Source organism: Dermacentor variabilis, chromosome 4, assembly GCF_050947875.1.
Source record: "Dermacentor variabilis isolate Ectoservices chromosome 4, ASM5094787v1, whole genome shotgun sequence".
Taxonomy (NCBI): Eukaryota; Metazoa; Arthropoda; class Arachnida; order Ixodida; family Ixodidae; genus Dermacentor; species Dermacentor variabilis.
In genome coordinates this window covers 131,278,629-131,291,174 of record NC_134571.1, presented here as the reverse complement: position 1 = coordinate 131,291,174, position 12,546 = coordinate 131,278,629, and the positions used below count along the sequence as shown (strand labels likewise).

The window sequence follows — 12,546 nt, the reverse complement described above, 5'->3', positions numbered from 1 at the left end:
CGGTGCAATTGCTATCTGATAATTTTCTGCATAATCACACGCAGGTGTGCTCAGTTCCGATAGATTTGTTATTGCTGCACACAAGGCTTGAAACGTAGCTATTTTGTGCATTGTACTAATACCATTTAGCAAAGATGGCTTATTGCTAGTAACTCACTATTCTTGTGCACCGTCACAATTCAACTTCGGCCATTCGTGCTGTATCCGTCTAGTCCTTCATTTATTGTGTATTGCAATTAGCTGCACGAATGGTGCACTTCCTGGATAAGAAGGCTTTCGAGGCACTTAAGCAGTCTTATTCGAGATGACAGCGTGAAAGTCACTACTTGTGGGCATGTTGTTCCGTCACGTTGCACAGGTGTTAGTGGCCGAAGTGTGCGCCCATGCACACATTCACGCCCATGACCTTTGATACAGCACACTCCCGTGCTGTGAGGCAAGCGAGATGTGGGCGAGGGTGGCAATGCCTGGCTGGCGACTGCATGTTGCAGGTGCACTTAACGTAGCCACCTTCCACGCGAACTCGGAATGTCTGTTGCATTGTACATTAAGAAAGGCTCGCCTGGCATTTTGATGCTGCACCAGTGTGTGTTCGTGTTTCTCTGGAATATGTTGGCTGGAAGCCAGTGGGGGGAACAGCTAGCTGATCGCGTGAAGAATCCATCAATATTGCATGAGCGCTTCGCTGTGGAGCTCTGAGGTAACTGTTGTGTAATTGGTGTGCAAGCTGGACACAAGGTATTAGAGATGTGGTAATGGCATTTTTTTTTCCTACGGCAACAACGAGAATTTGTAATCTAGCTTGCACAAGAAACCACGTAATTCATATTGTGCCGTCTACATCGAATTCCTGCTATGCAATGTACACTTGGCTTCAGCAACTGCATCTACGTTTATACGTTTATTGGATGGATTTGCCCCAGGAAGAACATTTAAGTATTGATTTCATTGCATTCAAACCTCAAGCATAGTATGTGCCAGGCATTCAAAAGCGGCAAAGACACCACGTGACTCAAACCAGTTTTCCAATTTCTGTGGTTGGTGTTGGCATTTTGGAGTGCTGGCTCGGTAGTACTGCAGCATATATTGAAGCAGCTTGCACGCATTGTTTGTGGCAGTTTGCATTGCAACACATATTTACACCAGAGCTTATTTTCTATTACTTTCTGTGTTTCAGTAAATTCATTGGTGCCTCTTCAGGATCACATTGCATTATACCATGCTTTCTACGAGCCTCATTAACACTTTAGCTGTGGTTAGGTTTATATGGAAAGCACCAGTTGCTGTCACATCTGTCTCTTCAAGATAACTTTGGAGACATTGAGCTTTAATGAGGACCCTTCTTTCTGCACCTAATGATTAAATGTACTAGTAAGTACCAACACTAATCGCAGTGCAACCTGGAAGACAGGCACTTCATAAGTGTGAATACTTCGTGGTATCACTGCATGGGTAGTGATTATAGAAAATCAAGCCAGTGGCGCACACTGGCCTACATGAAAATACACGTCCTTACAGCACATATACCGCTGCATTAAAGATAGAACACGGATACAGCGGTGCAGTCGCAAGCAAAAGTATGGAAACCAATAGTACCGTGAAAAAAAAATTTTTTTTTTCTCTTTCTTCGCAATCTGGCCATGCCGGCTGAAATGAAGGGGTAGAGCCTATGCATGCATGTTCAAGTTCCAGGTTGGGGAGCTCTGCTAGAGGAAATTTAAATTTGTGCCGATGCCATTTTCCCGAAAGTTTTGCTCGTGACTGCATATCAGAAGCAACTTTTTGGCACTTCACTGTCGGTGTTTACGCAACTTTATCTGAGCAGTTTCGCACGTGTATAATGTGAACACCATTGTCGATCTTATCCTGCTCCTGCATTGACCCTGTGCCTTGCCCCCTTCCCTTTTTTTTTGTTCAATGTTATTTACAGGTACACAGCGTTTCTGTAGAAAGTAAATGTGCATTCCGGGGGAAGTGCGGTGTACATGAGGACACGGAGAAAGATGTCCCCTGCGTGTACAGTGGGGAAGGGCAGCCCCTGGATCAAGAGGGCCTAGAGATCATCAAGGAATTATGCCCCCATCTAGTACAAGGTGAGCCTGGTGTTTGCTGCCGTCAATTTTCTTGCTGTGGGAGAGGGTGCTTAGCTTCTGGAGCCTGTCTTGGATCCCCCTGCCTTGCTGATGAAAAACATAGTTAAACAAAGTTATACATGGACATTAAGGAGGAGCTCTAAATCAGTTTAGTCTGGTTAAGTATTCTCTGAAAACATTATTTTCAATAATTTTGCGGTATTAGCTTGATTATTGGAAGAGAAAATGAGTCAAATTTATATATATGTATATATATTTACTTTTGCTCTAAGTAATAATACGACCTAAGATGGCTGCTGTAGCACGAGGGTTGCAATGTGGGCTTGTTGGTAATGCATCTTCAAGGGGAGTACTGTAGCATGATTAAGACAGGACAAAAGAAGACACATAGGGACACACACAGTGCTACAGGGGACAAAAGATGACACATAGGGACGCGCACAGCGGTACAGCGCTGTGTGTGTCCCTACGTGTCTTCTTTTGTCCCGTCTTTTAATCGCGCTACAGTACTCTCCTTGCTGTAGCAATGTTTGGACTCATCTTTGTGAATGAAAATTCTGTATTTAAAGTATATTAGTATATTTCCAAGAGCTACAGGGTCCTTGCTCATGGCAAGGATTTTAGCTCTCCAGAAGGGCTAGTAAAACCTCAGTTGTCACATTAAAAAACAAACATGGTTCAAGAAAGAAAAGCTATGCTTTGTTATCGACACTGCCTGGCTGCCGCAATGCTTTGTTTTTACATGTGTCAGTGTTTTCTGAAAGACCAACTGCAATGAAATTTTGGACAATGTAGAAAGCCTAGTTCCAGATAGTGTATTTATAGAATAGCCTCCCTGCAAAATTTTATGCTTGACATACAAGTAGATGTGTCATAAATAAGCTCTCAAAACTACACGCTTTAGTTTCGTAGCTTAAAAAAATCTAGCCATTACCGCTCGCCAGAAATGACACAGAATCTGGGTCGCTCAGAAGCTGTACGGTGCCTGGGCATGGCCTCCGAGATTGGATGACATCTGTTGCAAGGTGATAGTCTCAGAACGTCTTGAAGGGGCAGCGCAAAAAGACGATGACAGAAGGCAGGAACACATAGGACAGTGCTGTGTCTGTGTGTGTTCCTGCCTTCTGTCATTGTCTTTTTGCGCTGCCCCTTCAAGATGTTCAACCAGTACCAACTCGCCCAAATGTCGATCCTTCTACTGATAGTCTCAGAGTCCAAGTTCCAGATTTGCACCATGTGTGCAAACCATCAGGTGCTCAGATCACCTGCCTAACTGCTGTTTAAAAACTCTCTATAAGAAAATTTGAGAATTGCATGTCCCACACCTTTGCCAAGATCAATAGTGTATGTACACTGCTACTATATTAACCACTTTAGTCAGTCGGATTTCATTGCAGTTGGTCCTGAATTATTCAGCGTTGTTTGTGTAGTCAACTTTGTTGCATTCTGCCCTCCCTGCTGCTTTACCAGGTGATCAACCAAAGTTCTGCTGTGATCTGACACAACTAGAAAAAATGAATGAAGAACTGAAACAACCCATCAGCTTAGGCATGGGGAAGTGTCCCACTTGCTACAGCAATTTTGTGCGCATATTCTGCGGCTTCTGTGACCCGAACCAGGGTGACTTCATAGTTGTCAATGCATCTGAGCCCAGTGAAGAGGAAGGCCAGTTCAAAGCCACTGCGGTTGACTATGCCATTAGTGAAGAGTGAGCACTTCTTTTTTTTGTTGTTGTCGTTTTGCATTGCCACAGCTGCTTCACTAGGCTGTATCCGTGGCTCCATTCAGCACTGGGTTCCCAATTAGGTGCTGTTCATCACAGAGCCCTTCTTGAATTTGTTGAAGCAGTGATTCCAAGACCTTGGAGCACCACAGGTCTCTTACTAGCTTGTCACCCAGCCAACCTGCTTAAGATTTTCTTTCTCCAGCAGAACATACATTTAAAACAGATGTAAAGCTAAAACAATCTAATAATTAGTTGTGATCTGAAGAGGGTACTTAATTGGGCACTGCCTCTCTTTTCCTGGCAAGAACAATGGATGACCCATCGCAGAAGTGTGGCTACTGGCTTATCACTCTCAGTTAACACAGAGATACTGAATGTGCTTAAACTGGTACAGTACTCTTTCCAAACTCAGCTTTTCTTTAGCAAAAATAGAGAGAAAAGAAACTGAACGTTCTTGTCTCGAATTTCACTACGGAACAGTCATGGTAATCAATATCGGTACTGGGTTAGAAACAGCTCTTCGGTATTGCAGGGGGTATTGTATGAGCAGATGCATGTTACTTTCAGAATTGCTGCAGTGGAATCACTGCAGGGGGGGGGGGGCAGGGGCACATAGACAAAGTTCACATTGTTTAAAATCGAGTTTGTTTGTATTCTCCCACAAAAAGAGTACATGCTGAGGCATTAAACCGGCGGTCCTACTGGTTCAGCAGAAGGATACATGATATGTGGCGCTGTATGCATTATCGGAGTATGAACTTCATCTGCAGTGAGAGAGATTGAGAGAGGGAGGCAAGTCTAGTGTTTAAAGCACAAACTTTTAATGTATGCATAATTTCTATATTCTGTATCCCTAAGAGATGCCTGTGTCAGTACCCACATAACAATCATTCCTAATCATAAAGTGTGAGCGACCAGCGTTCAGTGTAAGTGTACATTTATTCATTTTTATTCAGACAACCAGTATCTAGTTTCCAAGGGCGACAGACATAAAGGCTCAAGAAGCCTTTTGTAGCGCCTGCCCCTAACCGTCCTTTCCCCATTTACACACTTCTCAACTTTGACTTAACCAAAACAAAATTTACTCGGCAGTCAAAAAAATAAAAACATGGTGGCTAGATACTAGAATTAAACCAATTAGACGTAAAAATTCACACAAATAGTTTACATATGGCAACTTCGTTTAATTATGTGACATCGTGTATGAAAATGTAAGCGTAAAACGAGCTGAGTTGGCATATACCTCAGTTTTAGTAAGATTGGTTAGGTTGAATGAGTTCTGCCTGTTATCATACATACTTTGCCAGTATTGAAGTCATTAGCCATTGCATTCATGTAGCTCTTCCATATGCATGGTATGTGCAATCTTTTAAGTAATGGGACGGTTAAATATGGCAAAACTGGTGCCATTGGTTGCTGTTGTATTCAGTTGCACATTAGTTTCTTTCAGAAGCCTTTGTGTCATGTAAATTAGATGAAAACGAAAATAATTTGTTTCTAGTCTAACATTTCAGCTTCTCAGTTCAGTAGCTCCTCTAAGACAACTTGGCCATAACACGATCATACATACCAAAGCAGACAAGTTAAATGCTAACAAGTGGAAACAAGCTAATGGAGTAAAAAGCCTGTCTCGCATAACACAAGTATGATTTTACACGGCTAAGTACATAGTCGCAAAGTATGGCGTAGGCTTTCAATCAAGCTTTCAAGCTGAAATCATGGTCATGTCAAGCAGTGTGGCAAGTCCAGAAACAGAAGAATGCATTCTAGTTAGCCCCCAACTTTCGTGTTTCATTTACCCATGATAGTTACAGCAGTGACATTGCAGTATGTACTACACTGAAGTGTTGACGCAAGTGATAACTTCATGGCTCTTGGTTTTTCAGATTCGTTCAGGGTGCATTCAACTCGTGTGCCAACGTCATGTCAGTGATATCAGGCACAACAGTGATGCAGCTCATGTGTGGAGAACATGGTAGTGACTGTAAACCCCAGTACTGGCTTGACTTTTTGGGCTCCACGCCGGAGGAAGGCGGCGGGTTTTCGCCTTTCAAGTTCAACTACATCGTCACCTCGAAAGAGAGCATTGTGAGCAGTGGGGCCACACTCAAGCCATACAACCCATCCTTCCACAAGTATGTGACACGATTGTGCGGTTTTCTTGTTTTTACATGAAAGGTGTCAAAATGCCTCTTTTTTTTTCTCTCGCTTATTTCAAAAAAGAAAATAGCTTGTTTGCTTCATTATCTTCGTGATTATGGTGTGAGACAGTTACCATAATATTTTATCTTCCAATGGCTATCTGCAACGTCTGGTGACCATGAACTTGCATTTGCAAGTAATGTTTTATTTCTTGTTAACTGACATTACAGAATGAAAAAAGTCATTCATACAAAAACACATAATAAAAATGCTTTGCTCGTTTCGAACTTAGATTTAGTAAGGATGGGAAATATACACAGCATAACAAAAAGCCATGTGTCCAGTTAGAACTAGCAATAAGCAAAACCAAATACCACCTAAAGTATATGAATGTAGCATAAATGAATTGTCTGATGGTGCTAGGTTCATTAGAGTTGCAAATTTTATTTGTCAGAATCACACTGGCCCCTACATAATGCAGGGGCACATGCCCGGTAGTGAATTTACAGCTTGTGTGAATTTGTGGCAAAATTGACTAGGGTTTTGCAAAAGTCCTACCTGTATACTTCTATTTGCTACTGTATTAGAATCAGTTTATAGAATTGTGATATTGTTTTTCCTTGCAGATCTACAGAGTTGTAAACATATGAATTAACTGAACGTCAACATTTTCTAGATCTCTAAAAAAAATACTGGCAAGCACTCAGGCATCCTGAAAATCTTGCTATATTACGTACTTGTATATTATATTATGTACTATATTATGTACTGTATTATGTACTATTATTACGTACTATTATTATGTGCAAAACTAGCTTGTTTTGGTGCCGAGGAAGTGGGTGCGTCCTGACATCACTACAACATGGCGGGCTTTATTCCTGTGATTGCTGTGGTTGCCACATGTGAGTTAGGCCACAAGATGCAAATTTTTTTGATCAACAACGTCGTCACACCTAGCCTCATCATAACACGACATTGGCAAATTTGACTGCATCTCAACGTCACGGATACGTTGGTGCCATCACATCCGGCATTTCGAAACAAACTCTTAGTATCGAAGGTAAAATATCTTGCAAGTGTTTTCCAGACTTTATTCTTGCTACGTGTGATCCTCTCATGTGCAAGAAGCACACGGTAGAGTTTGCGCAACTTGCATCAGTACCTGTTCAATGGTTTGCGCAGGTGTTCCGATCCATTCGGTCCGAGCCAGCAGAAGTGCAGCTGCAGCGATTGCCCGGCGGTGTGCCTTCCCCAGGAACCGCCGCTGCTGCCTCCCTCGCCGGAGCCGTTCACCATGGGCCGTTATGACGGCATGCTGGTCGTGTCCATGCTGCTCTTTGTGCTCCTGAGCACAGCCGTCCTGAGCACATTCTTTCTCAAGAGCCACAAGAGGAAAACATCATTCCAAGGTACTCCACCGCAGGGCTTGATTCACGTGAGCGGAGCCTGAGCCCGGTCTTCGGTTAGAGTGCTTTATGAATCGGGCTAGACTGGATTGCATTGCATCCAAGCATTGCAATCCAAGCATTTATTGCATCGAAGCATTTATTTCGGCGGAATGTGCTTGTTTATAAGCTACACCTTCAGCCGCCTAAGGAGGCGAGAAGAGCTGCATGCCTGCCCACCACGGTAGCTTAGTGGCTATGGCTTTGTGCTGCCAAGTGCAAGGTTGCGGCTTCGGTCCCGGCCATGGCAGCTGCATTTTGATAGGGATGAAATGTAGTAACGCTTGTGTATTTAGATTTAGGTGGATAATCGTTGCTTTGCAGTAGCGGTGCCTGCATAGTCTCTTTGCGAGCAGGGCACTGGACCAAAGTGTACTTGCACTGTGAACAGAGTGCAGCAGTGGCAAAATATTGCTGGTCTTCCACCTGCCTCAGGACTTTATCGAGACGAATATTGAAGGTGAGATCAGACAAGACAACATTCTCTGCAAGGGCCCCTCACCAAACCCCATAGCAAATTTTGGTCATACACTGGAAGTTATGTGCCCTCTAGGGAGTGTTCAGCCGCAAGAATTTTTGTCAAATTGGTTCATTAATAGCCGAGGTAGAAATATTTCAGTGCCGTGAACCCATGATTTCAGGAGGTGAGCTCCACCGCCAAGCGAGACACTCTCTCCACTTGACCCGCCTAGCCTCCCCAAGCAAAATTCCTTCCCTGCGTTCTCCCATACTGGACCTCGAGGATCGCGTGACGCATACGTCACGGGCCCCGCCTTCTTTTTTTTTTCCCTAGCTTTCTTGCTCCGTGGCACACTTTCACTGACGGTATCAGGTGCAAGCTGTTGCGATTGACTTGTTTCGTGCAGCGCACAATTGCATGCACTGTGCACGAGAACACCTGACTAGTGGTATAAGTCAGTGCTACACGAACACTGAGGCAGGCACAAGCAGATCGCAGAGCATGATTGTGCGCTGGAACACAGTAGAAAATGATATAGTTTCGGTGTCAGCGTACGTGACTGCACAACTTGGGAACGAGCAGACAAAACCAAAGTACATCTCTCTTGCTGTGGTGCGAAGTAAAACAAGTATATGCAGACATCCGGTTTGTGTGTTTTATTATTTTTCTAAACCCTAATTTGTTTATCGATGCAGCAGATTAACACAAATAACAGATGTTGCCTTGAATAATTCCCAAAGTTACGAGTCGCTAAAATCGACGTCACAGTAAAGGCACATGTATGTAGGCGCACTAGCATGTATACGTCATCCCGCCGGCTCGGAGCGCGACACCCGCAAGAAGGGCAAATGGTGTTCATTGAAATTTTAGCTCTTGCGACAGCGCGTAGCGATGTAATGCTTAGCAGACACAATCGTTAGCACACATTGTATGCATGGCGCTTGTCAGCTCAAAAGGGCCAGACCTGGTGAGGGGCCCTTTAAGGAGCTACTATATGGAAATGCCTACATGCCACCTTTGTCAATAGGAATGAGGCCACTGGGCACATGACTGCAACTGACTTCAGAATGTTTAGTTGGCCCCTTGTTGCACACACACATCTGCAAAACTTTGGAGAGTGAGGTGAACTCCCTTGCTCATCTTCTTGAGTTTTCTGGCCACGGAAGTTCCACTGGCAAAACACAGCGCAACCCGTACTCTTGAAGCACTCACGGCCTCAGCTTCTCAGGTTCTTTTGAAAAAATGCTTGCAGCTGTGAAGAAAGGGCAAGGTGCCGGTTTAAATTTCTTAGCTTGCTCCTAAAAGTGCACCTGTCTCTCTGTGTGCAGTTCTGTGGTGCTTGTTTTTTCTTAATCCAAATTTGTTCCACTAATCTTCAACCGCCGTAATTTATGGACTACAGTCTGCATCCAGTGTTAATTTGCAGGCACCAGTTTCAGCTGAAAAACAAGCTTCTCTTCAGATTGTCCTTATTTGGTAGGTTATCGCAGGGTCCAGTGCCTATACATCCAACACTACGTTGCAATGGTCAGGGGTGGCATTAGCAAAGCTATGCGCATACGCTCTGTAGTAGTTGAGCAGGGATTGGGTATTGACCTGATGTTTTTTTTATTACTTTCAAGGACAACATAGCCTGAGGGGTGTCATTAAAGATTGGGACATCAACCAGGCTGTCTGAGTGAAACCAGTCGTGTACAACTCGGTCAACAATACAACCAATGTTAAGAAAGAGAAAACCCTGTCTAGTCTCTTTTCACAGGTTGCCTACGCAGCATATAAATGCAATATTTATGTGCATATAGCCTGTGCACTACAGTCCCAGAAATGCAATGTTTATCATAGGATGAACTTGTGCTATTGTGGTATTTGGTGTAAGTGAAGCTGTGTTGTATGTAGTGCCAGTTAAACTGCTAAATTCGTGGTGTTTGTTCTTGTTACAGTTCCTTGTTTTCAGGTGTGTACAAAAAATGTTGAGTTGTTTGTGCACTTGGTGTGTCTCGTTCCAAAGAAAGCATGTTTCTTTAGAAGGCTGTGCTTTGGCAGGATTTGTAAACTGTACGACAACAGAAGTTGAGGAAAGGTCATAGCTAGGGTTCCACCTGTTTTCTTCTTAAATTTTGCTTTTTATCACAACAAATTGTTCATTTCATTGGACGTTTCTTTTGCTTTGTAGAGCAATTCAGAATTTTTCAGCTCTTAGCCGTCAGTCTCTAAATGTTGTCTGTGGAGCAACATGGCTCAAGCAGATTGTTCCGAATTTGACTTTATTAGAAATTTTTGAAGTAATTGTTGATATTGTAATAACATAAATGGCTTGTGCAGAACCCACGGAGTGCTGTGAAGAAGCAGAACCTTCTGGTTCTTCTCTTGTTGTGCAAAGTACAAATAGTCGGTGGCTCAAAATGTTACCCAAAGAAGAAGGAAAAAAAAAAACGCAAATGACAAAGCTTACCTGGTGTGAGAAGAACAAACAAATGAAGGAAGACACTGCCGGAATGCGTCCTTGCCACGAGTCTCAAAGTTCAGTTTTCCATACAAGTCCAAACCTGCAGGATTTCACTGGGGAGTTCATAAAATAGTTTGTCAAATTTCAAATGTATCCAGAAGTGTGGAACCCTAGCTGTAACTGGTTATCTACAGACTGCTTCGTAGGCAAACTGCATGTTCGCGAACAGTGGGAACCATGCAATACATAAATTGTGAGAGCATTCCCAGTTTGCAAGTTTTAACAAGAAATGTAGGCGGGAAGCAATGCAGAGTTTCCCCTGCCAGTGTAAATCGTGTCTTTTGACAAAACTTAAGAGGAAGCTTCAGCTTGGGACCTCCTATCCAAGTGCGTGGGAACTGAGAAATGGTTTCTCTTGGCAACCACTGCACCAAACTTGAGTAGGTTTGTTGCGTTTAAGAGGGAAACATAAAACCTTATGATTAAGACAAATTTTGACTTAGAGCAGCAATTTTTTAATAGATATTTTTGAAAATTGCAAATTTCGGGAAAACAGTACCATCACATTTACAACTCTTTTAACTCTGCAGTGAAAAAGCATATCATAGTTTTGTAAATTGCACCTAATAATACATCCAAAGCAGACAAAACTGATCGATTTTACGACACTATGAAATGCACCATTATTATGTGAGTAGGACTATTGCAAAACATTCTTAAACATGGCAACAAATAAATGTAAGCCGTAAATTCACATGATCAAATTTCTATGCTTTATGCTGTACAGATACAGTTTACAGAACGGCAATATTTGTTTTTGGAGCAGAGTTATGCATTTGTAAGCTTCTGTTTATTTTTTAACATGCCAATTTCCAGCAATTTTCCTAAAAAATTCGAGACCCCAAATAGGAAATCTGCATCCAACAGTCGCTAGAATTTAACTTTCTCTCTCTAGTGCAACACATTTCATTCAAATTGGTCCAGGGTTTGTTTCATCGAAGCATTTTTGTGTTTTACATGTGTTTGAATAGACAGCATAGTAGTTGGCCCCAAGCTAAAGCTTCCTCTTAAAGCAAGTAAGAGCTCTTGTCATTTCATTTGTGGTTGTCATTCTGTGGCACCTTCTTTTACCAACGACAACTTTGACAGCTTCATGAGATTGCATGACACCGTCCTTTACATCAGATTCTGGAGTCTGGCTACAGTTACACACTTTCCGTCTCTTCTGAGGAGAGGGTGAGTGAAAAAGCACAGGGTATCATTATTATGTTTGTTCTTTGTTTGCCTCAAGCCTAACTGCTTCAATAAAATTTTTAAAAAATATGTGCATGCTCTTCCTGTTCTAAGCGCTTTGCTAGGTAGCGTAGTATATGGCCTGAGAATGGTGACAAGTAACTTTCAGATTTGAAAAAAAATAAAATGCCTCATGCTGTTCTACATTCCCCTTCCTTGACCTGCCCACCTCATCGTGGCCATCTTGCCTTGCCCCCGAATCTTCTGAACCCGTGGTTGCCCCCTTCCCTTGCCACCATCATCACAGTGTCGAACTCGTCGGAGTCCAGTGTGTCGGACACGAGCAGCAACAGCAATGACACGATCAGGACCCCCCTGCACCGGCCCTCAAAGCCGGGGCGCTCAATTTTGTTGGCAGCCGTGGATCTTGGCTCCCTTGAGGAGGTGGAACCTCTGAGATCAAAGCGCTCAAGTATGTTATTGGCTCGAAAACACTAAACAATCTCCTCCCACCACTGCTCTCCCTCCTCCTCTCCCTTCATCTGCTGCCACACTCCTCTCTCACATTTCTCTTCCTCCTCGCTCACCTTGCTCTTGGCTCCAGCCTTCTTGCGGCTGGGCTCCTGCCCAACTTTTCTGGGTGGGGAAGAGGGCTGCTGTGGCTTCTCTGTTCACAATCTGAAGGAAATTGCACGCCTAAAGTGACTCTACTGGAATGTGGAATGGAAGCTTTGCAGTGGCAGTCTTGCAAATTGGCTTGGCACAACAGGAAACAACACGGTTGACAGACGGGTGGATAAGGCAGATGGGAAAGATGCTAACAGTCAAGCATTTTGACTTTCAAATGCGTCTTTCAGGGACACAGCAGACATTCCATTGTGCATCAGTGGCTATGGCGTCCTGCTGCTGATAGTAGTTGTGATAGTACACATTACTGTAACAGCTCCGTTGTGATAGCAGCCAAGTGCAAAAACATTTGTTTAAGAAAGTTTAGGCGTACG

General features: G+C 43.3%; 1 protein-coding gene across 3 annotated transcripts in view; it reads left to right on the top strand.

Moving 5' to 3' along the window:
* The window catches only part of LOC142579783 (NPC intracellular cholesterol transporter 1-like), a 330,403-nt gene that overhangs the window by 269,682 nt on the left and 48,175 nt on the right, over positions 1-12,546 (top strand). For 2 of the 3 annotated variants that reach the window (XM_075690348.1, XM_075690347.1), the window contains 5 exons: positions 1,931-2,093; positions 3,564-3,801; positions 5,706-5,954; positions 7,144-7,370; positions 11,853-12,017. In XM_075690348.1, the coding sequence (XP_075546463.1) occupies positions 1,931-2,093; positions 3,564-3,801; positions 5,706-5,954; positions 7,144-7,370; positions 11,853-12,017 (1,042 nt within the window). The remainder of the gene's footprint in view (positions 1-1,930; positions 2,094-3,563; positions 3,802-5,705; positions 5,955-7,143; positions 7,371-11,852; positions 12,018-12,546) is intronic. The other variant, XM_075690349.1, reaches the window with a different exon arrangement.